Here is a 27,138-nt window from a genome sequence, read left to right as displayed (position 1 = left end):
GAGACGTGTTAATATGATTAATGAACCCTGATATATAATACTACGTTCCTAAAATTAAATACAAGATTTTCTTAACTTACATTTTGTTTGCACTTCACACTTATTATGCCTAAAAGATTTTTCCCCGCACTGTATCAACTTGCCCCCGTATCAACTTGCCCACGTATCAACTTGCCCCGCTTTCCCCTACTACTTTTTCATCTGCATCTGGATATTTAATTTATATTTGAATTTATTTCCCCTTATAATACTAAGGTATTAGTAGAGATAAGTCTCGTTTCAATTTTGTTTTTCAGTTATGACATTGATGACATACATTTATGATGTTACAAACCAATATAATGTTTGTCATTGTTACACTTACAGTTATTATTAAATTATATACAATAAACAGTTGCCATACATATTGATGTATAAATGTTATAAAATTAAAAACTTACATTTGCCGAGTGAAACCAGCATCCGGCTACTCGACTTTCTGGCCATGCTCTTCTTAAGCCGATTGTCAATGACTTTTCGAAGTCGCAAGTTATTACTGAGGTATACCAGTCAGGCAGAACCTCCTTCAAGAAGGCAAATACTCTACTGTAGAGAAGTTCCGTCTTCCTGCCCATCAGTACACCTGCCACCGGAAAAGTCTATTAGGAATCGATTCGCACATTATATCTATAATTTATATGATATATTAAGTATCGATAATTTCAATTGTATAGTTGTTAATTTTTAGAACAATAATGATTTCAGTATTAAGAATGTAGTGTAACTTGCAGTTGTAGGGCTATTGTGCCAAGATCTTTTAAAACACATTTACACATATAAAATACCGTAAAATCTAAATATCCTGTACGAGTCACTTCCTCTGAGATTGTAGATGTATTACAATTTTTTTACTTCTTATTAGTTTTACTGTAAAGTCATTGCAAAAATTGTCAACCCACGTAAGTATATAAACAATAGACACATACCACTTTGTGACCAATTAAATTTTAACATTTATTATGTATATCATTTTGAAAATTTAATATAATGACGTAATAATAATTGAATACATTACTTTCGCACATTATAGGTTTGAGGAATAAAAATATGTTTTCAAATATACAAAAAAAGACAGACAAAATTTACCATAGGCCATACTCACAAATAAATATAAATGTTTTATTGGATATTTCAACCCTTGTACCAATCCGTGGGATGTAGTTTGATTTGCCGTTTTATGATTGGAGTACGCGGGCCCATTAATTTTGATGTGCGATTCTGATGAAACATCAAAAACATTATTGTTAGTTATTACCTTTTTTCTTTATTTGCTTTTCGTATTTCCTGATTAATTTTTGTTTCTTCATTTCATCTAGAAATGCTCTTGCCATTTCACTTAAATTTTCGTTAATTGTTGTTCCCTCTGGATTCCGGGAACTATTATTTTCTCTTGGCTTGTTATGAGGATGTTCGGCCTTTATTTTGCTGTCTTTTTAACTATAATATGTCGTTAAGTTGTAAGAGTAAAGAAATTAAATTGTCATGTTATTCCGGTAAACTTCGTAGTCATTCTTCTCACAAAAGCTATCATGCACCCTTTCATGTTGTCGCAACCAAATCCTGAAACTGAGAAGGTGGAGGACATCATTGCCTCCCCACGAGTTGAATTTCTTTACTGTCCACACGATCATATTACGTTGCAAACTTGATGACTTTTACCAATATTTGCTATAAAATTTGTTAACATAAAACCTACTATAGTACCTTCAAGGTACAGTAGACTGTTTAATAGACTGTGCTGTAAAAATAGACTGGACTATACAAGTTAAGTAAAAAAGGGTCGAAATAAAATAAAATAAGAATTCACTTTAAAGTATAGTAGGCAATTTAATATCATAGTATAACAACGAATAAAATAATACAGTATATAAGTAATTTGTTTCTAATAACTAATACAAATCCATATTTAAGGAAAATAAATCAGTTTTATAAACAAATAAAGTAAATATTTTCTCACTTGAAATATTAAGCGCTAGAATAAAAAAATAAGATATTAAAACAATATTACTGATAATAATTTGATCAGATAATTATTTTATACTACAGCAAACTAATGGAGTGTTTTATACATTTAGGGTAAGTAAAACGTCACAATAAAAGCCTTGATGCATTGTAAAGTATTAAGTACATGTAAATTTATCTTACTATAAATAGTACTATAAGAAAGTGTAGAAAACAAATAATCACACAAGTTATATTTTGAATATTAATTTAATTTTTTTCCATGTTACCTTGAAACTGAATACCGTAGGACGGGGTAACTTTGGGACACTTTTCAAATGTTCCAACAGCTCCTGTCCTTATTTTTACAGTTAAAATACTGAAAAAATCATTAACATGTACGGTCATCCTTCCTCTTTCAAAATGTTGAAAGATAAAAACTATAGAACCTACGGTATTTCATAAAAAAAATATTTAAGTTGTCTCAATCTTACCCCTTTGATTGGGGTAACATTGGGACAGCACTTTTTCTCCATTAGAAACAGCAGGAAACAAGTCATTGTACTAATGTTACCCCACAATATCGTATAACAGTACTGTTTACATAAGAAATAACTGGGAAAATGAGCGTGTACCAATTTTACCCATCTGTATTATATTTAAGAGGTCATAAACACACAACTTTGTATGACAAAAAGAAGCAATAATGTTCTACAACGTAACATTGTCCAAACACATGTTGGCTATACAATAGCCGAAGAAAGAAGGTCACTGTACAGTTCTAGCTCTTTAACTCTGTAAATTTCTCGCCGGCCAATTTGTTCTGGTTTATCAATTTTTGCACAATTTCGTCTTTTGAATAGTGGATCTCGTCAGGAGGGTTAGGCCACTTCCAATTTGAAGCTGACCTCTTCATTGCGGATATAAGAATATCGCCATCTTCGTCGAACTCTATTATTCTTCCTGGATACAGTTCACATTGGTATCTTACAAGGACGAAGTCCCCGACTTCCAGATGTAAGACATCAGCTGATGTTTGTTCGAGTGGAATGGATGGGGTCACATCTTGATTCTCAAACTCACTAAATGTCTCCGAGTCTTCAGAGTCTTGAACAGAAAACCTGTCATCCTCTTCCTCAGTACTGCTGTCTACGACTCTCTTTTTCCGTTTTTTTTTCGAGTTTCTTCAAATCTGGCCGTACTCTCTTGTTGCATGATTGAACTCCAGTTGAAGTGGATGGTTGATCCATTGGTAGTGCAGATGCTTGGAATTCTTCTGAGGATATACTTTTTCCAGGAGGTACATTTAACTTTTTCTTTCTCTGTACTCTTCGACCTTGAGTAGCCTCTTGACGCTTCATTGTAATCTGTTCGAGAAAACTCTCGCCAACAATAGAAGAAATTGATGCGTCCAAACTTCCTGATGGTAACCTCTTGAGAACTGGCTCTCTGTTTATAGGGCATATCCCTGACTTGCGAAACCCGGCAATAAGGTTGTCTGGGCCTTTAATCATAGCACCCCATAGACTGTTTAAGAGGTTAGGGAACTGATCTTTTGGTACTGACGTACAACGACTTCCAGCTGCCGTCTCTTTCCAGTCTTTTAATATTTTTTCTCCATGCAACCTTCATGGGGCGGAAGAACGCAACATCTAAAGGTTGTAAAAGATGAGTTGCATTGGGCGGCAACGCAATAAATTTGATGTTATTCATCTCACATTGTTTGATAACTTCTATGTTTATGTGAGAACTAAGGTTGTCACCAATGATGACCTTTGGTCCTTCCTGTTTCTTGAGAATCGGAAGCATCAATGACACAAACCAATCTTCAAAAGAATTGCTATCAAACCAACCTGATTTGGTTCGATTATAACGAGTATCAGGAGGCCCATTCTCGGTCCAAGTTCCGTCCTGGGTATGACGTTAAACTGCCCACACCCACCTAACCATTTCCTTAATTCCTAACCAATCCCCCTCCAGGGTCTTTAGTACCCGCTCTGTTCGACCGTTCCAGTGCATGGCTCGCTGGGAGTGCTTAAGCCGGCACTAGGTGCCCTATCTGGTGTCGGTGAGAGCTGATGTGAGCTTGTCTCTTCCGAGGCGTAAGTCATGTACTGGTTCAGAAGCCAGCCACTTCGATGTCCTTGGTCAGGAAGTGTGTATTGAGCAGGAGTGTCGGAGCTCCTGCTGCAACGTGCGAGCCCAGGCCGTGCGAGTATACCCAGCCTGGTTAAACGAGTCAACACCGGGCCCCGGGGATCTGGGGTAGATTAACCTGGGCTCCCACGGGACCCAGTTTTATCGAGGGCGTGCCCGTTCCCGGTGTATCTCGGCCTGCACCCTTACACACGATGCGCTGGTTAAAATACTTATGGAAACTGAAACCACCCCAAAACTAGGGCGAAGCGTAGTAACTAGAGATCAAAGTGATCTAGAGAAGAAACGGCAGTTGTCTGACTCAGAATGTGAGCTCGATCAAAACAAGCAAAGAAAAATGGAAAAAGAACAAACCGACGATGAGATAAATATTCCTACTCCCTTATTTCTTGTGCTAAGTCATAAGGAAGATGGAAAGACTTTGACTAAGGTGAGCCCGTTCCTTATCCACAAATCTTTAGTAGCCTGTGGAGGGCAACCTAAATCTATAAGGAAGCTGAGGAATGGAACTATCCTGTTGGAGGCTGCAAATTGCATCCAATCCAAGAAGTTCCTTAAAATGACGAGTTTTTTTGACCAGGTAGCGATTACTGTCCAGCCTCATGCCTCTCTGAACTCTTCCAAGGGAATCGTTTTCTGTCGAGACCTTATGGACTGCAGTGAAGAGGAAATAAAGGTTGAGCTGCAGTGCGAGATGGTGACTGATGTGGTCAGGATTGTTCGGACCGAAAACGGTGTAAAGGTTCCTACCCCGGGTCTTATTTTAACCTTTGCAAAACCCCATCCGCCAGAAACCATCAAAGCCGGTTATATGTCTTTGTCTGTGCGGCCGTACTTTAAAAACCCCCAGCGGTGTTTCCGCTGTCAGAGGTTCGGGCACTCCAGTAAAGTGTGTTCGAACCCGGAGACATGTTCCCGCTGTGGTGATGAAGGACACCAAGAGGAGGGGTGCAAAAATGAGACGCGATGCATCAATTGCAAGGGAAAACATCCGGCATACTCAAGAGAGTGTAACACCTTTAAAGAAGAAAAAGAAATATTAAAAATTATGACTATCGAAAAGCTTTCATTTAACGAGGCGCGTAAAGAGTACAGGAGGAGGGTCGCCCCAACTCCAAAAAAAGGAGTTTCCTACTCTGAAGCTGTATCTGTCCCTGTTCAGACTGCACAGTGTTCCTCATGTACAGTCTTGGAGGGTATGGTGCGTGCATTGACTGAGCAGGTGGCTGCTCTGGTTCAGCACCTCGCCGCAGGTGCTGGGGAACAGTCTGTGGTCTTGCCCAGTAAATCTCCCCGAGACGTTCAGACCTCCTCTAAACCTAATGCACAGTCTTATGTTAAACCTTCACCAGGAGGTCTTACGTATAGAGATAAAGTTCAGCAAAATTTGAAACCTGCCTTAAGTTTCGAAGAGAGAAAGAAATTGTCAGAAAAGCTTAAGAAGAATATTCAAACTAAAGTCGATAACAGGTCAAAAGTACCTGTTAGGAACCCTAACACGTCATCATCTAAGTCATCTCAACTGTCCATCAATGATGATGACACGACTGAGGATCCTTTGGAGCTCCGGACGGAGTTCCAAACGTTACGTGGAACTTTCCGCCCTGTTACAAAACAAAGAAAAAAAATCACTATGTAGTAAAGAAGTAAAATATTGCATGCATTATAATAATAAAATAAAAACATGCTTATTCAATGGATAAACGCTGATAAACAAAATATAGTATTGTGTTAAGTTTATCTATTCCGATTATTAATTGTTGTTAATATTTATTAATTTTATGATTTAATTTTTATTTATGACAGCTGCCAAATTAGCCCCTTTACAGCTACCTTGGTAGCAGTAAAATTTGTTAAGTTTTTACAGTTTATTTAATTAATGTTATGTACCTTGTCCTTATTTATGTTCTATTTATATTTTTAGCTCCTATATGGATTAAGACCTCTCTACAGTCTTTCCCTTGTTACATGTATTGTTATCTAGTTATAAGGTTATTTAAAATTATTTACTCACCTACTTGCCTTGATTCCTATTTATATTTTTTATTATAGAATGTAATCTATGTTTGCCTAATTGACACCACCAAATACGAGTAGGTGCCAATTTTCTCTTGAGGGCGATGATAACCGCTGCGTTTTTCGCCCCTTATAAAAAAAAAAAAAAAAAAAAAAAAAAAAAAAAATCGGTCCAAGTTGACCATATTTTCTCAGCTTTGTAGTTCACGTAAGGTGGCGCTAGTACCCCGGCGGCATTACCACATACCATGATAGAAGTACATGCTTTTGAAGAATTCTGTATCCTCTCCGGGTATTTAGTTCCTCGTTTAGTTATTATTTTACCAGAACCAGGCTCATCAACAAGGTTTGTTTCATCGTAATTCCAAATGTTTTCCTTTGGAATGCTATCAAGCTCTTTTTCTAAGTTGTCAAAAAAACTGTTAACAACTTGTTCGTCAGTGGCTGCTCTAGAATAAGATATATTTTTCGCAGTTCTTTGTGTTAGTACTGCTTTGTGGCGCTTTAAGAAGGAATTTGCCCAATCATTTCCTGGTAAGTTCTTTTTGAAGCGTGTTTCATTTTTTCCAATTCTGTCAAGATACGATTTCACTACACAACGTAAATCAAAGCTGTTAACAGGAAATCCATAGTTCGATACGGCAACAATGTGCGCAAGAAACTGTTCCTCTTCTTCCTCAGAAAATACAGTGGCTCGACCTACGGGTTGTGTATGTTTTTCTTGAGATTTTAAATGTAAAGTATTTTTTGGTATTTCGTATTTGGAAGATGCATTTCGGATCGATAGTGTCTTGTTTCTGATCGCTAATAAGGCTTCTTGTAAACTTTCTTCTGTATAATTTTTGTATGGCCTTGTTCCAAGAGGTCTTTTAGGATATCTAGGCATTGTTGTCCAATCAAATCCTGAAAAAAAAACAAACCAATGTAGAAAGACGTCAAAATGCAGTCTTATGGGGTAAGATTGGGACAGTCCCAAAGTTACCCCGTCGAAAGCTGAAAAACTACAATTTATAGGTTATGAATCACAATTCTTATAACAACATGATTACTTCTACACTTAACACTTAGGAAGATATTTAGTAATCGTTATACACACCTGAAGTTAATCTGGTGATGGCAGCTGCGAAGGCACAAGTGAAAGTTTCATCAAAAGAGAGAAATCGCAAAAATGATGAGTGGAAATAGAACCTTGCTGTCACACAGGTGCCGTTAGCAAAGGTTCTGTAAACTGCCGTCAGGTAACAGCACTGTACAGGCCAACATAAAGAACGAGCCTAAACTATTGCAGTGTATCCACCAGGGAAGCCTGCAAACTAAAATTTACCCGCTGTCCCAAAGTTACCCCGTCCTACGGTACTTGAAATATGATAAAGACTTGATGTAACTAATTAATTAAAGTCATAACTGGCTTCTGAATACAGATATTCACCTGGAGAAGGGCTCGCCGATGGATAGTTCGAATAAAATAATACAGTATATAAGTAATTTGTTTCTAATAACTAATACAAATCCATATTTAAGGAAAGTAAATCAGTGTTATAAACAAATAAAGTAAATATTTTCTCACTTGAAATATTAAGCGCTAGAATAAAAAAATAAGATATTAAAACAATATTACTGATAATAATTTGATCAGATAATTATTTTATACTACAGCAAACTAATGGAGTGTTTTATACATTTAGGGTAAGTAAAACGTCACAATAAAAGCCTTGGTGCATTGTAAAGTATTAAGTACATGTAAATTTATCTTACTATAAAAAGTACTATAAGAAAGTGTAGAAAACAAATAATCACACAAGTTATATTTTGAATATTAATTTAATTTTTTTTCCATGTTACCTTGAAGCTGAATACTTTAAATATGATAAAGACTTGATGTAACTAATTAATTAAAGTCATAACTGGCTTCTGAATACGGAGATTCAGCTGGAGAAGGGCTCGCCGATGGATAGTTCTCTGGAGATGTGGTTGCTGACGTGTGGCCAAAATCTTGATAGTATTGTTATTGTGGTTTGTTGTTGATGTTGCAAGTGGCTGTCCTTTCGAAGAGCGTGCTTTGAATCACTGCTGGTGGTTTGAATTACTGTTATTGGGAGTTTGTGGATGTTGATTTCAATTTTCGTGGAATTGATGAATTTAGGGTGGTTGTGATTGGAATCTGTTATTTACGCTGAATTGGTTGGGATAAAACAATTGGAAATTGCTACATGATTGATACTGTGGAAAGGGATAGTTGTTCGGATAATAGGAGGATTTTTGCTGGGGAAGTAGTTGAGGTTGAGCAGTGTGTTTGCGTTTATTGTTTATTATATTAATTACTTCCAAATCACCCATTTGGAATTCAAGAATTTCACTGTCATCGAACTTGTGCAAATGCGGCACAAATCCTTGAATAAAAGAAATACGAGGACTTTGTTCTTCTAATGCTTTTATCATCTTTAGTTCAACCTCATCAGGCTGACGACGTCTTTTGTTTTCTCGTGGTTTGGACAACGTAGGCTTCTTGGGGAGTAGTTGGGCTTCGGGTAGATTATTTTCAGCTTTGTCTTCATTGTTGTCTGTTCTAACTTCTAAACTTTCTGCAACTTCCCTTGACTGGTATAATTTATTTAAAAATTGCATCTGGTCAGCGTAGATGTATTTCCTAATATTATGGGCACTAGCTCCACTTTTCTCACACTCTGCTAGTTTCTTCTTCGACTTCGAGAATGCGTCCCGAAGATTGCCCCATCCCTTTATTACTTCTTTTCCTGAGACAATTAAATATAAAAGTTGACCGGGGCATTTGGACAAAAGAAACATCAACCTGGATTTCAAACAACAGGCTGAAATTTGGTGAAGATGGTAGGTATACCATCCCATACAACACACCCAAAGTATGAAAAAGCCACCGAGGACAACGACCGTGATTTAGGATATTATAAAATATCTGTGTGACGAAGCATCTTATTGTATAGGAGGAATAGTTTGTTTCGCTTTAAATGTCAGGAAATCCATGTTGAAATGCAAGGCACCAGTCTCACATACTATTAATACTATACTAATTTGGCGTGTCACAAGATTATATCGTCAGACCTTTGAAAGTATGTAAACACTGCGCTTAGGAAAATGTGGCATCTTGGATTTCTTTACAAATATACTCTCTGACAAGAGGACTCTTACGAACAAATCCGTTTCGTTTGGTTGAAAATCGCCAAATTTCAGTTTTTGTTTCATTGTCCAGGTTAATGTCCAAATGCACCGTTATAATAGTTTTTTGTTTTAAAAATATTCATAAATCACCATACTCCTACTAAACTATTTTTTCAGGTATCTAGCGAGCGGATGCACCTTTACCGACCTACATTATTCCTTCAGAGTTGGGATTTCCACTGCAAGGAAAATAATAAATGAAGTATGCCAAGCCATCTGGTTAGTTATGAAGAAAGCGTGGATACCTGAATTTACTAAAGTTTATCTTGAAACCATCGCTTCTGATTTTGAAAAAAATGCCAACCTTCCCCATTGCATAGGTGCTGTTGATGGTAAGCACGTTCGCATAATCTGCCCGATAAGAAGTGGTTCCTCGAGCAAAAAATAATTACTAGATCTGGTAGTTCTATTGGATGGTTTTAGATTGAACATAAATAAACTCTTGTGGATATACATAATTGAGGCATACTTATAAATCTGTGTGAAAGTTAAAATATTGTGTTCTGTAAAAAGGTAGCTCATGCTTTCATTATATTTTACATTGTATATATTTCGCAATGCATGTCTTTGACTCATTGCAATATGTTTTAGAACAGTGGCATATGCACCTCCAAAATGCAATATCCCATACCTCATGGTACTCTCAAACCAAGACACATACACCTGCTTCAACTGGTCACCCCTTTTTGTTACATAGTTTACATGTATATCCCACTTCAAATACTCATCAATATATATACCTAAATATTTCACACTTTCAACCATTTCTATACTAAAACATTCACAGCTATATATACGTTGATGGGAGTGACAACGCAATTCAAACATGTCGTGCAAATATTCTTTTCTTCTTTTTTATTATAAAAAAATGCAATACACTTAGACTTATTTACATTTGCAAGCAATCTATTACTGATTAACCAATTAGAAATCTTCTGCAAGTCATCATTGAATCTTTGAAATAATGAATGTATATTAATTTTAAGCCCCACATACATGAGCAGTGTCGTCTGCGTATGCAAAAACAGAAGAATTAAGATGTATATTCAACATATCATTTACACAAATAAGGAATACAACTGGACCCAACACCCCGCCTTGTGTACAGTTGGTCGCTGGCAGCCGAGCAGTGTGGTCGTGCTTTTCTTGTTCTCTGTGTTATCAAGATGAGTGATTGTGCCGTTTAATAAAGATAAATCCTACTATAATTACTATAGTAGTAATTTTAACAAATTATTGTTAGTTATACCTTTTTTCTTTTTTTGCTTTTCGTATTTTCTGATTAAATTTTCATCTAGAAATGCTCTTGCCATTTCACTTAAATTTTCTTTAATTGTTGTTCCCTCTGGATTCCGTATCCATTCTACCATGTCTTCTTCATTTTCAGAATTATATTCAGATGATCATCTGTTATCTTGATTTTAAAAATTATAAAGGAATTTTAATAAATCATATATGTGACATTTTATGCTGGTTGACAGTTTATTCCGTCAGTAAGTAATAAATGCCGACTATACACATTACGCTATTATACTAATATTTAATTCTTTTGGTAAGTTTAGTTTTGAATATTTATGATATTTAAGTCAAGGTGGTAAGCAAATGCCAGTAAAACTATTCTTCTAGTATCAAACAAATTTACAAAAAATATTTCATTATGCCAATCGTAAACTCCTAAAACTCCACTGAGCTTTCTTCTGGGCCCCACCATCCATATTGCGAGTCTCCTAGCATCGACTCAATCCAAAAGCTTTCCTTGTTAGTCCCATAACTGGTAAGCTATTGGTGGGATTAACACGAGAATGAAAAATATGTACTAGATAAAAAAAATGGTTTCAAATGTATTGTATGTGCAGGAAAATGAGGAAAAGTAGAAACATACCAAAATAATGTTAAAGACTTTTGTCTTTGTCTTTAATTCTTTTGAATTAAATGTTTCTTAAAAATGTATTAAAGTGAACAAACAGTATATACAGTTTATTATCACTACAGTATATACAATTTATTATTTGTACAATACATACAGTTTATTATTAGTACAATACATACAGTTTATTATTAGTACAATACATACAGTTTATTATTAGTAATATACAGGTTAGGTTAGGTTAGGTTAGATGATATATATGTAATCCGTTCATGTGCCTGAAATAAATGATTTTAATGGCTCTGAGGGCGGAATCAAAGGTATTATTTTATGAATTATTTATATTATATTATTCTGTTGTTACCTTGAAAGTTGTCGCCTTCAATTCAGGGCGATTGAATGCCTCTCCATCATAGCATATCGCGTCCTCTCCCAATGTTATCATTTTAACAGCTAACAAGAAGTGCCCGGCTTTGCAGATTCGCTTAAAGCACCCTTCTTGATTTGTAACTTCGGCTAGTCCCAATGTATCTCTCACTGAGTCGGAGAAGTAAGGCTTTGGAGCATTGCGAAAATACCTGCGTTTAAACACCAATTCCACTTGGTGGCATCCTGAGTCGCTTGAACGCGGAAAGTCATGTGTGAGTGATTGAGAGTAGCAGACTGCATTGTCACTGTTATAGCCTTCTTCTTCTTCTCTTCTCGGATTTAAATAATAGGTTCGATTGGCAATACAACACTCTCAAATGAACCAACACATATTTTATTTGTAATAGCATCTCATTATATTGATTAAAATTTTAAATAACAATGGATATCATCAACCGACATATTGAACACAACTTTTATGCCAATTATGTTTAATATTATTCATTACAATTTATGTGGTGTTGCAATAAATATGAGTTCATGAACTAACGTGAGAAACCTTTCTTTTAAAATATCTAAACTTTTACATAAATTTACATGATTAATACAAATGAGTGACTTTTCCAAGTTGAGAACATTTAAATAAAATGTATGGAATAAGAAAATATGAATTTCATTATTAAACTATTCATTTGATTTCTACACATTATAATCTTTTCTTTTCGTTACTTTAGGTACAGGTACCTTGAAATTGTAAATGAGACGTATTAAAACGATTAATGAACCTTAATATATAATACTACGTTCCTAAAACTAAATACAAGATTTTCTTAAATTACATTTTGTTTGCACTTGACACTTATTACGCCTAAAAGATTTTCACCCGTACACAAACACAAGCACTGGCACTCCCAAACGTCCCAAAATACTAAGGTATTAGTAGATCCACACGTTCGGATGGGCAGTGTTCGTGGTATCTCTCAGTTTTTTGTAGTAGGACTCCATGTCGTTGTTGGTTCGTCTCCTCTGTTTGTAAACGGAGAAAGACTCAACACCGACACCTAGAGGATTAATTTGGTTGTCGAATAATGTTGTTTGTTTTACAAACCATCTTATAATTTAGAATTATTAATTTATTACAGAATTTTAATGTAATTGTCACATGTTAAAATTACAGGACATCTTAACTGAGTCGTTTGTTAATACGATAATTTTCATGTTAACTTACCAGTAATCCGCACACGACGCACATAGTTGAGGAACACCGGTAGATTTTGGAGGACGCCCGCGTGCTGGGCGTAGTTCACAATATGGTTATACCCTGCCTCGACCATGTGCGCTGGAAGTAGAGGCAAGGCCTGGCACATTTTGTATACTCTTCTGGCAGCAGGGTTTTGGCGTAGCAACTGTACGTGACCCAGAGTCCGCGCTTTCTTGTTCATGCTCTGGAAGAACAAACACAATGCCGTACTACTTTTTCATCTGCATCTGGATATTTCATCTATATTTGAATTTATTTCCCTTATAATACTAAGGTATTAGTAGATCCACACGTCTCGTTTCAATTTTGTTTTTTCAGTTATGACATTGATGCCATACATATTATATGATATATTAAGTTTCGATAATTTCAATTGTATAGTTGTTATTTTTTAGAACAATAATGATTTTAGTATTAAGAATGTAGAGTAACTTGCAGTTCTATGGCTATTGTGCCAAGATCTTTTAAAACACATATACACATATAAAATACCGTAAATTTTAAATATTCTGTACGAGTCACTTCCTCTGAGATTGTAGATGTACTACTATTTTTTTACTTCGAATAGTAGTTAGATAGTACTTAGTCTGAACCAAGCTTGGGTCGGGCGCTTGAATCTATGGAGATTGACAGCCTTCCATTCAGGGCGATTGAATGCCTCTCCATCATAACATATCGGGCCCTCTCCCAAAGTTATCATTTTAACAGCTAAAAAGAAGTGCCCGGCTTTGCAGATTCGCTTAAAGCACTCTTCTTTATTTGTAACTTCGGCTAGTCCCAATGTATCTCTCACTGAGTCGGAGAAGTAAGGCTTTGGAGCATTGCGAAAATACCTGCGTTTAAACACCAATTCCACTTGGTGGCATCCTGAGTCGCTTGAACACGGAGAATCATGTCTGAATGATTGAGAGTAGCAGACTGCATTGTCACTGTTATAGCCTTCTTCTTCATCTCTTCTCGGAATTAAATAATAGGTTCTATTGGCAATACAACACCCTCAAATGAACCAACACATATTTTATTTGTAATAGTATCACATTATATTGATTAAAATTTTAAATAACATTGGATATCATCAACCGACATATTGAACACAACTTTTACCAATTATGTTTAATATTATTTATTACAATTTATGTGATGTTGCAATAAATATGTGTTCATAAACTAACATGAGAAAACTTTCTTTTAAAATATCTAAACATTTACATAAATTTACATGATTAATACAAATGAGTGACTTTTCCAAATTGAGAACATTTAAATCAAATGTATGGAATAAGAAAATATGAATTTCATTATTAAACTATTCATTTGATTTCTACACGTTATAATCTTTTCTTTTCGTTACTTTAGGTACAGGTACCTTGGAATTGTAAATGAGACGTATTAAAACGATTAATAAACCTTGATATATAATACTACGTTCCTAAAACTAAATACAAGATTTTCTTAAATTATATTTTGTTTGCACTTGACACTTATTACGCCTAAAAGATTTTCACCCGTACACAAACACAAGCACTGGCAATCCCAAACGTCGCTTTTAGAATCCAGTCCTCGATATGTCCACGTCTCCCGCGTGCTGCCACGGACACGACCTCCTCCTACCACTGCTCCTCTGCAGCTCTGCCACCAGATTCTTTGTCGTCGCCTGTGACGTTGTAGACTTCGTTGTGGATGTTGTCCAGCTGGTGACTAGCCGCCTCCAAAAATTCACAAACACTGTACTGCCCGCTATCTAGCCGTGTGGTCAGAGTTTTGCACTTGACACTTATTACGCCTAAAAGAATTTTACCCGCACACAAACACAAGCACTGGCACTCCCGAACGTCGCTTTTAGAATCCAGTCCTCGATATGTCCACGTCTCCCGCGTGCTGCCACGGACACGACCTCCTCCTGCCACTGCTCCACTGCAGCTCTGCCACCAGCTTCTTTGTCGTCGCCTGTGACGTTGTAGACTTCGTTGTGGATGTTGTCCAGCTAGTGACTAGCCGCCTCCAAAAATTCACGAACACTGTACTGCCCGCTATCTAGCCGTGTGGTCAGAGTGTTTATTGTCCTATCGAACAACAAGTTTCTCGGACGAGGTGGTCTTACAGCGTTGAGGCCTCTATGTAACGTCACTGAAGCCTCATGTTCCAGCGCTCTCAGACCAACTGTAAAATTCGATTATTAATACTACCGTTTTAATAAATACTACTTTTACGTATGTAATCTAATATAAATAAATAAACTGTTTTAATTAACACTATAAAAATCCACACGTTCGGATGGGTAGTGTTCGTGATATCTCTCAGTTTTTTGTAGTAGGACTCCATGTCGTTGTTGGTTCGTCTCCTCTGTTTGTAAACGGAGAAAAACTCAACACCGACACCTAGAGCATTAATTAGGTTGTCGAATAATGTTGTTTGTTTTACAAACCATCTTATAATTTAGAATTATTAATTTATTACAGAATTTTAATGTAATCGTCAAATATTAAAATTACAGGACATCTTAACTGAGTCGTTTGTTAATACGATAATTTTCATGTTAACTTACCAGTAATCCGCACACAACGCACATAGTTGAGGAACACCGGGAGATTTTAGAGGACGCCCGCCAGCTGGGCGTAGTTCACAATGTGGTCATACCCTGCCTCGACCATGTGCGCTGGAAGTAGAGGCAAGGCCTGGCACATTTTGTATACTCTTCTGGCAGCAGTGTTTTGGCGTAGCAACTGTACGTGACCCAGAGTCTGCGCTTTCTTGTTCATGCTCTGTATGAACAAGCACAACGGCGTACTACTTTTTCATCTGCATCTGGATATTTCATTTATATTTGAATTTATTTCCCTTATAATACTAAGGTGTTAGTAGATCCACACGTTCGGATTGTTCCAAATTGAGAACATTTAAATCAAATGTATGGAATAAGAAAATATGAATTTCATTATTAAACTATTCATTTGATTTCTACACGTTATAATCTTTTCTTTTCGTTACTTTAGGTACAGGTACCTTGGAATTGTAAATGAGACGTATTAAAACGATTAATGAACCTTGATATATAATACTACGTTCCTAAAATTAAATACAAGATTTTCTTAAATTACATTTTGTTTGCACTTGACACTTATTACGCCTAAAAGAATTTTACCCGCACACAAACACAAGCACTGGCACTCCCGAACGTCGCTTTTAGAATCCAGTCCTCGATATGTCCACGTCTCCCGCGTGCTGCCACGGACACGACCTCCTCCTGCCACTGCTCCTCTGCAGCTCTGCCACCAGATTCTTTGTCGTCGCCTGTGACGTTGTAGACTTCGTTGTGGATGTTGTCCAGCTGGTGACTAGCCGCCTCCAAAAATTCACAAACACTGTACTGCCCGCTATCTAGCCGTGTGGTCAGAGTTTTGCACTTGACACTTATTACGCCTAAAAGATTTTCACCCGCACACAAACACAAGCACTGGCACTCCCGAACGTCGCTTTTAGAAACCAGTCCTCGATATGTCCACGTCTCCCGCGTGCTGCCACGGACACGACCTCCTCCTGCCACTGCTCCACTGCAGCTCTGCCACCAGCTTCTTTGTCGTCGCCTGTGACGTTGTAGACTTCGTTGTGGATGTTGTCCAGCTAGTGACTAGCCGCCTCCAAAAATTCACGAACACTGTACTGCCCGCTATCTAGCCGTGTGGTCAGAGTGTTTATTGTCCTATCGAACAACAAGTTTCTCGGACGAGGTGGTCTTACAGCGTTGAGGCCTCTATGTAACGTCACTGAAGCCTCATGTTCCAGCGCTCTCAGACCATCTGTAAAATTCGATTATTAATACTACCGTTTTAATAAATACTACTTTTACGTATGTAATCTAATATAAATAAATAAACTGTTTTAATTAACACTGTAAAAATCCACACGTTCGGATGGGTAGTGTTCGTGGTATCTCTCAGTTTTTTGTAGTAGGACTCCATGTCGTTGTTGGTTCGTCTCCTCTGTTTGTAAACGGAGAAAAACTCAACACCGACACCTAGAGCATTAATTAGGTTGTCGAATAATGTTGTTTGTTTTACAAACCATCTTATCATTTAGAATTATTAATTTATTACAGAATTAAAATGTAGTCGTCAAATATTAAAATTACGGGACATCTTAACTGAGTCGTTTGTTAATACGATAATTTTCATGTTAACTTACCAGTAATCCGCACACGACACACATAGTTGAGGAACACAGGGAGATTTTGGAGGACGCCCGCCAGCTGGGCGTAGTTCACAATATCGTGGGTTTAGAATAAAAGGGTACTAAGTGCACAATCCTAAAATTTTCAGGAGGGAGCATCAAAGATTTGACATATCGGTTTGAAATTGTTTCAGGCTCAAATAACTTGCTTGTAGATTTTTTAAATGCTATATCATCTAAAAGTTTGAATTATTCAATTAGTTAGTGGTAAATGATTAAAGTTCTTTTAAAAAATTAAACTTTTGTTTTCAGTTAGAACCTTATTATTTTTAATATTTTAATAATATAACATAAAAAGGTTCCAAGAGGTAGTTAGAACTATTTTATTTAACTTTTTTTTATGTGCTTATTTAAAAAAGTTCTATTTACTAGTTAGAACTATATTAATCTAAAATATAAGCAATCATTTAATGTAAGACAGTTCAATGTACCACTTAGAACTCTATTAAATTAAATGAAATCACAATATTATTTTTTCCACCTTTCAGTCATAAGATTAATTTCTAATCTTATAACACCAGAGCATCATATTTGAATAGGTAAACAAAATAAACAAAAACTACAATTAGTATAGTTAATTTTATTATTAACAATGTCGGTATAAAAAATTTACAAAACTGCACTAATTAACTTAAGTGCTATGTCTATCACACCTGGATTGTGAAAACAGTAAATAAAAATATGATATTTCTAAGAGAGTTTTCAACACAATGTTTAGTGAGCATTAAGAATTACTTGATAATACTCCCTATCTACTATAGGCATAAATCTTTCCATTCTTTTTAAATCCCTCTTCTTTTCTGGCTTCAGCTTTATAATGCCTTGTACTGTTCCAGGTTCTTCATAGCTTATATATTCTGTTAATCTTTCTGAAGTCTTTCTTCTTTTTGATGTTCTCATAGTTGGTTTAATGTTGACATGCTTCATTTCTTGCCCATGTAATTCATTATACTCAACCAATCCAAAGACTTGGGATAGTTTTAGTGAACTTATAAGTGTAAAGGGTATCAGTTTCATATTGAGCTCTTTACTGGATGCTGCAAAGTCCAAAAAGTCATTTTCTGTCATCTGCAAAACAACATAAGGATTTTTCCGGTTAACAATTTTCAAAATTCTCATCAGACTTACAGGCGAGAAAAACTCAGTACCACTAAACGCTTTTTCAATGTGGCTGTGAATGTTGTCTACTTCTTGGACAGCTCCATGACCAGGTGTTGAATAATTCATTGTAATCGATGTGAGTTGAGGATTGTTTTTAAGAATCAGCATCATAGCCCCCGTCATCATTTGATTTCTGTTTTGAGGAACACATGAGTCACTCCAAGTTATCAAGTTGTCGGTTTCTGGAAAATCTAGCAAAACTTTCTTCACAATTTTATATACAGCGCTGGCAATATCATTGCCTGTACGACCACCTGTTACCTCTGTCCACAGAGCACAGTAAACTTTCTTACCATTTTTTGTTTTCAAATGGGCAGTTAAGTTGTAAACATTTAATTTACTAAAGTAAAAAAAACTGCTAATCTCAGCTCTTGGGCAAGTAATTACATTTTGTAAGTCAAAACTTAATACAGTAGCATCAGAGTTTTCACGATCTTTATGTCTTGCTTCTCGCATAGCATTTTTCTCTGCTACATGAAGTTGGTATTTTTCTGAATCTGCAGGCAACTTCTCTTTAAGACTCACCTTGTGCTCTTCACACGTGTCACAGCGATCACTTTTTGGAAAATGGAAATCCATGTTAAATTCTGTTAAGAATATTCTCCTATACATACTCTCTTTAATAATAGTATCAGGATGTTTTTCAACAAAAAGAGAATACATCTTAGAAATATTTAATGAACTGTCTAAATACTGTTTAGAGGAATTCTTTCTGCAGTAATGTGATTCCACAACTGGGAAGGATTTTATATGTATCCTGACATCATTTTTAGCGTAAGCAGGAATCACAGTACTTTTGTTATGTCCTCTTTGGTCATTTTTTGGTAGGTCAGTCTCAGGGTCTTTCTTAAGATGGACATTATAAATTGGTTTCTGAGAAATGCTTAAAGTGCTTAAAAAGAAGGTTTTACAAACCTGGATTCTTTCATTGTTAATATTAAAATAGTATCGAAAAGAAAACTGACGTCTTGATACAGAGTTTTCAACACCTTTATTTTGTTTTCTGGCTGTTAGCGATCTTTCAGTAAGATTTTTTAAGAACATGTACTTCTCATTTTGCGTCTTTAAAGTATAAAAAGCCTTAAATACTGCCTGTCTTTCATCGCAAGTAATCTTCTTATTGCAAAAGAATTTGCAATTGTTTAGGCAGTCTTTTTTTGTTTTAATTTCTTTCTTATGAATTAGTTTACCTTTTTGATTGATATATTCTTCCCCTGCCTGGTGTTTTCTTTTCCTTTGGTTTATTTTCCAGTTATCTGGAGTTTGTAATCTTTTCCTAGGCTTCTTCTGGACAGGCAAGCTGTCAATATCATCTGGAGTGCCTTCAGTGATTGTCTGTTGAATTTGTTCGTCCTCAGGAGTAGGGTGAGGAGACTTGTCCGGAGTAAATACCAAAGTTTGTACTGATTCATTAGAAGAAAGTTCTGTGACAAAATCACCTTCATTAATGCTTTGTGTATCTTCTTCAATAATTGTAACTACAGTTCCATCTAGTACATTTAAAAAGTCTTCTTGCACTTCGTCACAGTTTTGATTTGCTGGTATGACTATAAAAATGTTCCCTTCATCACTAAAAAGTTGCCTATCATGGTTGTCCTCAGCGAGTTGGTCATGACTGTCCTCAGCGAGTTGATCATGGTTGTCCTCAGCCAGTTGGTCATAGTAATTATCCTTTGTGGTTTCATCATGGTTGTTGTCTGTGATTTCATCATGATTGTCCTCTATGATGTCATGGTTATCCTCTGCGGTTTCTTCATGGATGTCCTCCATATATTGCTCAAGGTTATTGTGTTCACCATAATTACTGGAATAAAGAACACAGATTAGATTAGGTAGATTATAAATACAACCTAGGTAGGTAGGTTATTGCGTAGAACATGAAAATGCAAATACGTACTTATTCTTTACAAATAGCCTATCTATATTTAGGTAGTTATTGGTTATCTCAATAGGAGTTAATAATTAATTTGTACTGAATTTGGACTGTTTGTGTAATTTCATGAAAATTATTGAAATCCTATATTAACACGACTTACATTTCTGAGTTACTTGGATCTAGTATGTTTACACATTCAGTGGGATATTCTTCTACTTGTTCATCTTGGATGTCATCTCCTTGTTCATTGGGATCACCCTTTGTAGGAACATAGTTGTTGTTTACACATTGATCAAGATTGCTCTCTGAACCAGCATTGCTAAAATCAAAGAAAAAATTCAGAACATACATGAATAAAACTAATGGAATTATAACCAAATGAAAACACTATAGACTTTAATAGAAATTTTGATTGATAAAATCATAGCTATTTGAATAAAATACACAAATTTAGCATTCAATTTGGATTCTGGTATATAGCCATTTACCAGTTTTAATGTTGTTTTATCTATGTTAATGGTTTAGAGCAAAACATCAGTATGGGTTATTTTAGGTTAGATTTCTTACCTGTCAGAAGTGAAACTCTGATTTCTTGGAGCACACTGATCTTCACTATCATCTAGTGCCTCTAATATTTCACTATCGTTTATGGAACTCATATTAGTTATAAAACATCCCAATAAATAATATTACAGTTTCTAGGAAAACCGCAAGCAAAATAACCTTAATACATTGAATCAGGCTTTTACATCAGCTGATAGAACCTTACTGCATTGAAAAAGATAATTCATTTAAATAACATGGTTCCATCTGCAAATGGAACCTTATTGAACTAAAACTATTTGTTTTTGGGACCAATATGGTTGTAAGTTGCAGTTAGAACCTTCTTCAATTGTAAAAGAGTGACTTTAGCAGATAGAACTATCTTATTTTGCTTATTATTAAATTATCAGCTGACATAAACCAAAACAGATGTTTAGAATACATTCAGTTTGTCAGTTAGAACCTTATTACACCAAAACCTCATTTTATGAAAAAATGTCAGTTAGCGCCAACATGTAATGGCTGCTCCTTGAACCAAGAGTCAAATATTGTAGAAGGTGAGTGACAAATACAAACAACACAGCTGGTGGGAGGTAAATTTGTTCGCGTCCGTGTAATGGTAAATATTCAGTAAAGGATAATTCATTGTACTTCAAATAAAAAAGTTTTACGTGTTTTACAATATCACTTTAAAGAAAGTAATTATTAATCTCATTTCAATCATTGAATTTCTTTACCACTACACACGTGCCTCCTGGGTAATGCCAAATGAATAAAAAGTACATAAAAGTTCTAAGATACCATATTCATATCCATAGATTGGTTTTTGTCAGCACTTGGCCTATAAAGTTATTGTGGCTCTGGAAATAGGCGCGGCCTAAGAATGAGGCTTGTATTTTAGTATAGTAGACCATGTAGTGAATGTGTACAGAAAGTTTTATCAAAATTGGCTCGTACGTTTTTGAGATATGGCTGTCCATAGATTGGTTTTTGTCAGCACTTGGCCTATAAAGTTATTGTGGCTCCGGAAATAGGCGTGGCCTAAGAATGAGGCTTGTATTTTAGTATGGTAGACCATGTAGTGAATTTGTACAGAAAGTTTGATCAAAATTGGCTCGTACGTTTTTGAGATATGGCCATCTATAGATTGGTATTTGTCCAAAAATAGGAGAGGTCTAAAATGAGGGTAGTAATATAATATAGTATACCATGTATTGAACGTAATGTATTAAGTATAATCTATAGATATTTTTGTATTTGTTCTTTTTTTTAATTATAAAATTTAATTTTAATAATATAATTTAATCCTGAACTGTTTTGAACTGGCTCAGGACTAGTAGTTCAGGAACTAGGTCAGGAGTAGTTCGTGAACCAGGTTAGGATTCAAGTCAGCGGATTAGTTCTTTTTATGGATGGAATCTAATCTATGGCCAGTTTCACATTGCATGCAGACAAGCCGCTAAGTTGTATTGTACTCTAGAGATGGAAAATGTCGTTGTTTAGCTGCAACGCGTTGCGACGTTATTCTGCCAACCGATAACAGGTTGCGGCAACGTGTTATTTTAGCAACTGTTATCGGCTGACCGTTGCGCCTCGTCTATCCATTGCGCAACGTTGGTTCAATAACGTTTTCCAGTGGCTGTTACCTATAGAACGTTACTGAAATACCGTTACTAAAACATGGACCACCATTCAGTTAACGGACTTTGTTACTATTATTAAGTGTACAAAATTCGTCATTTAGCTGCTTAGTCTAGTTACTATAATTTATTTTGAGATAATTAAAAGTATCTTTTGGTTCAATTAAGTACAAAATACAGAATCGGGTTTTTATTGTTTGAATGTAAACATTTCACAGCGCATTGTACATTTACACTATAGATAAACATTAAAATATTTCAAACTGAAAAATGAAATATTTTAGTGTATTAAATATAATTTACACTAGGGATTACTTTATAAAAGCTATAGACAAAATAATACAAACCAAATAAAACGTTTCTGTAAATATTATTATATTAAATGAACACACCCTAGGCTTTTTTTATAAAAGTAATTTATATACAAGACTAAAAGTTCTTTAAAATACATTTATCTTAAAAAATAACGTGTTTTAATTGCCCAAATTGGTATTTACACGGAAAATTGACAGTAAAATAAAACCGTTAAATACGTGTTAGTTACACTACTAGTATGTAAATGAAGAATACATTAAATGGATACATTACATCTAAAATATAATTATTACGAATGTGAAATACATATTTGATTATAAAATATATTGAAATAATTATAGCCTACAACTTAAGTAAGATTTTGTAAGTGTAAAGTAAAAACGTTGGACAGTGATATTTAGCTATAAAAATGTACTGCTGTGATGTATACATACATATTTAACTGATAACTTATATTAACTACAACAAATAGTAACACAAATGACGTTTATAATTGCAAAATGTATACATAAAAAACTATTTATCACAATATAAACAAAATGGTTAACACTGCTATTTCTAATTAAATCATATAGGAACACTTTATAAATTACAAATATATACATACATAAACATATTGTTCAAATGTACATTACAATTACACTGTCAAATATTGTACTTTAGATTAAATGAAGATACACGAATGTATGGAGATTCAAAGACACAATTAAGCATATTTAGAAAATAAAATGGGCAATATAACCAAACTGTACACTATGGCTTCATATAAGATTAATTGCAAGAAAATGAATTACATAATTTCATATATTTAACTTGCAGAACTTATATATAACTTAAATTTTTTGATTTCTATTTACTGTAGAAGATTTAGATTTCCATTCAAAAACAGCAACTGCTCTGCTCGTTTTGAACTCAGTCTTGATCGGCGTTCTGTCAAAAAATTTCCTGCTTTAGAAAAAAGTCGTTCACATGGGACGGATGTAGCCATGACGTTAAATTTTAATTTCACCAATTTGCTCATAATAGGGTATACATGTTGATTCTCTTTCCACCAGCCCATAGGATCTTTTTTCCGTCCTAGATAGCTGTCATCTAAGTACCGGTTCAACTCGACAATTGCAGCGGAGGTCTTCGTACCTGAAACCAATTCCTTCATAGCAGTGAACTCCAAAAAGCTTACAACGCGTTAAAGTTAAACAAAAAGTAAATACGTGTAGTTACAAGTAAAAACCCTAATTTAATTTATTGAAAATTCTAAATTTATGAATAAAATTTTAAAGCGGTTACCTGTAGGTTTCTCCTTGGCAATTATGTTGTCAACGTCCTCCCAGACGGAAAATTTTGCGGAATCTACGTTGCCATCTTTGTTTTGAGTGTTACCAATTTCTTCATCATCTGCTGTGCAAGGTTTGCCATGTGTCTCTGTCCAGATTGCAGCTAAAAGTTCTGTACATGTTTTTTTGATCAATTGCTTTGCAGTTTCGTCTTTGAAGACAGCAAGTTTGAATCTGGGATCTAAAAGAGTAGCAAGTGCTATTGTTTTGCTGTGTTCAACATTTTCCATGCGTTTCTCGAGACCATGCAGCAGTTCATTAATAATATTTTGAATAACTGGTTTGAATGGCTCCTTTTGCATTTTTTTACACACGGACATCAGGCCTCTTGTTAGGGGTATCACTTGGCTACCTGTCACGTAGCGTTCCCCACTAATCTGTGAAGTGACCTCCTCAAAAGGACGTAAGATTGTGCTTAGCTCTTTGCATAATCCCCACTCTTCCTCTGACAAAACAGGTAAATTTTTATTTATTAAAGCGATAGTAGTTTTTACCGCGTCCTGCAGCTCTACAAATCTGGAAACCATATAAAATGTAGAGTTCCATCTCGTTGAAACCTCTTGAATAAGTTTTTTTGGCTCAAGGCCCATATTTTTCTGGGATATCAACAGTTTTTTCAGTTGCATTTGTGCTCCTTTTATTTTAAAAAAAAGTCCACTATCAATTTTATTTTGTCAATTAACATTTTTACCAGCTTTAACGCATCCTGAAGAATCAAGTTTAAGGTATGGGCAAAACAACCAAAGTGCTTCAATTTCAAGTCCTTTTGTACCGCCCCTTTGATGTTACTGGCATTGTCTGATACTACGACTAAAATCTTATCAAATAAATGAAATTTTTGTCAACAATAGTTTTTGATCTCTTTTGCTAGATTAGCACTTGTGTGAGAATCAGACATTTTAGAACATTCCAACAATATCGACTTTATTTCATAATTTTCTGAAATGTAATGGACAGTTACACCCAAATAACTTTCAACATTTGTAGAAGTCCAGGTATCAGTGGTTAGACATACACTTTGTACTGAGTTTAACTCATTCCGAACAAAATTCAAGCATCTCTCATGTTCAGCTGGAATCATACTATTGGAAATTGTTTTTCTACTTGGCAATTTATATGCGGGATTCAAAGCCGACACAAAGTTAACAAAACCTCTGTCTTCGACAATTGAAAAATGGCTGAAAGTCAGTAATAAACAACTGTAAGAGAAGTTTATTCGAGTTTTTTACGTTGAGTCTCACTCAGCTTTTTAGATTGGGGTAAAAATGATCTAATACTTGACTGGTTACCGTCACTAGAAGATGAAAAATATGCACTTAGTGGATTTGAATTGGTTAGCGCTTCTGAACTTGGTTGTTCGGGTTCATTACGTAAAATTGATGTAGAGCCTATTGTAGAGTTTTTAGTAGAAATTAAAGCTGTCGTAGGGCTTGGCAAGTTAGTTGAAGTTTTATCTTTTTTTGGTAAATTTACAGTAGGATGGCGCTTTTCAATGTGGTGTCTAAGATTAGTTATAGTTGACTTATAATTTAATACTTGCCCACATAAATCGCACTTAGCAGTTTTTATGTCAGCGTCAACCACAGTATAGTATGTCCACAAGTAACTGGTTTTTTGCTTCTTGTTACCACTCATTTTTAATATAAATTAATTACAATGTAGATATTTATAAATAATAAAAACAGTAAACACAAATTAAACGTGTTATTTCACATAACTTAATCACTCTACAATTATTTGTCAAGAATTATTTTAAAGAAAACATTAAGAAATATAGTTATTTTAAATAAAAATTTAAACCACATATAGTTTAATAAGGCAGAGATTACACTGTATGTTGCTCTTGAACAAATTAAAACAATTGTACTGCGGGTGTGGGAATGGGATCATAATAGAATAAACAAAGTGAATAATCAGGTCAGGTTTTCATGTCCGAACAGGCACCATCCCCTCCCCCAAGCCGCAATGTCGCGTCTCCAGTATTTTGATTATTTTACTTTACTATATTATCGTTACGGGTGGTGTTGTAATAACAGATCAAGCTGCTGTTGTCATTGTCAAGCCGTAGATAGATTCCCGGCAATGAAATAATTGTCATCCTACAACTCTGTTGTTTGTCATAACACCGTTTGCTCAAATAACAGGTGAAGAGTTTCCAGTCTGCCGCTATTGACTGTTACCAGCACAGGCTTACCGTTGCCGGCAACGAAACGAAATGAATTCATTGTTCGTTGTCATCCTGTTATAACAGGGAGTTTCTGATAACACGTTGCGGGGATAACTGTTGCCGCGCGGCAACACTGTTATTTATCCTGTTATGTTAAATAACGCCCATCTCTATTGTACTCTATTAACTTTCTTAGTACTATCATATAGTGTTGAATGGCAAGTTATTATATCTTTCGTTGTAAAAAGTGGGCAATCTAACTGTTGATGGTTTCTTACTCTCCTCTGTATCATCTTAGTTAATTAAAGGTAAGGTTTATTTCTTCAATAACCTCAAAAGACTATAAAGAAAGGGTGCCTTTTCCATCTCCAATACCTAAACTTTATACATAAAGTCTTAAGGAGTGAATATTTATATAAGCTGGATGATGCATCCATTATTTGCTATAATTGTTTTGTAAATATAACAACCTTTGAGTACCAAAACAATCCTAACCTACATAGTACCTTTTGTAGGAGATGAAAATCCACACAAAAATCAAGACAATACTTGAATCACCACAATGTGATTAATCAGTAATGTTATAATATTCTTATTTGGTATTAGGGTAAAATACCCAGTGTTTGATAGTGTTAAGAGCAGCAGTGTTTGGTAAAAAAAAATTTTCTCAAAAACCTTTCATTATAAATTAACTAGGGTGGGTGCAGTTTGTTTAGAATTTTATTTAGTTTCTGTAATTATAAAATAATGTGTTACTAAATGTGTTTTTTTATATTTAAAAAATTTAAAATGGAAAGTACATCACTTAGCCTAGTGTTTGATATGAATATCTAGCGTTTGATAATGAATTTGACTAGTGTTTGATAATTAAACTTTAGTTCACAAAATACTAAATGTAATAAAACTAATTAATATTGAATCAATTAACTAACCTTTATTAAAATGTAGGCTATGGTTAGATAATGTGAAAAACATTTTCTCCAAACTTTTGAAGGTTTACGTAGTACCTATAATATGTGTCCAGTCCACA

General features: G+C 35.1%; 2 protein-coding genes and 1 pseudogene across 2 annotated transcripts; 1 reads left to right on the top strand and 2 right to left on the bottom strand.

Annotated features, from left to right (window-relative positions):
• Positions 1 to 4,045: 4,045 nt before the first annotated feature.
• LOC124372707 lies at positions 4,046 to 5,863 on the top strand. The gene has a single exon (XM_046831118.1). The coding sequence runs from the start codon at positions 4,352 to 4,354 to the stop codon at positions 5,774 to 5,776; it is 1,425 nt and encodes a 474-aa protein (XP_046687074.1). The 5' UTR covers positions 4,046 to 4,351; the 3' UTR covers positions 5,777 to 5,863.
• Positions 5,864 to 8,041: 2,178 nt separating this feature from the next.
• LOC124372708 lies at positions 8,042 to 9,350 on the bottom strand (annotated as a pseudogene).
• A 13,818-nt stretch (positions 9,351 to 23,168) lies between these two features.
• LOC124372709 (zinc finger BED domain-containing protein 4-like) lies at positions 23,169 to 24,544 on the bottom strand. Its single transcript, XM_046831120.1, has 2 exons — positions 23,895 to 24,544; positions 23,169 to 23,744 (listed from the first exon to the last, which is right to left on the bottom strand). The coding sequence occupies exons 1-2, from the start codon at positions 24,529 to 24,531 to the stop codon at positions 23,461 to 23,463; spliced, it is 921 nt and encodes a 306-aa protein (XP_046687076.1). The 5' UTR covers positions 24,532 to 24,544; the 3' UTR covers positions 23,169 to 23,460.
• Between the last annotated feature and the right edge of the window lie 2,594 nt (positions 24,545 to 27,138).

This window comes from Homalodisca vitripennis, unplaced genomic scaffold (assembly GCF_021130785.1).
Source record: "Homalodisca vitripennis isolate AUS2020 unplaced genomic scaffold, UT_GWSS_2.1 ScUCBcl_3801;HRSCAF=9557, whole genome shotgun sequence".
In the NCBI taxonomy this organism is placed as follows: Eukaryota; Metazoa; Arthropoda; class Insecta; order Hemiptera; family Cicadellidae; genus Homalodisca; species Homalodisca vitripennis.
Note: the sequence above shows the minus strand (reverse complement) of the source record. Positions and strands in the feature narration are given on the sequence as shown.

What these genes read in the sequence shown, in the direction of transcription:
- LOC124372709 (XM_046831120.1), bottom strand. Translation starts at nt 24,531, where the DNA reads ATGGGCCTTGAGCCAAAAAAACTTATTCAAGAGGTTTCAACGAGATGG. An exon ending in TGCCAAGGAGAAACCTACAG is followed by an intron (nt 23,745 to 23,894) that starts GTAACCGCTTTA and finishes AATTGGTTTCAG; the next exon opens with GTACGAAGACCTCCGCTGCA.
- LOC124372707 (XM_046831118.1), top strand. Translation starts at nt 4,352, where the DNA reads ATGGAAACTGAAACCACCCCAAAACTAGGGCGAAGCGTAGTAACTAGA.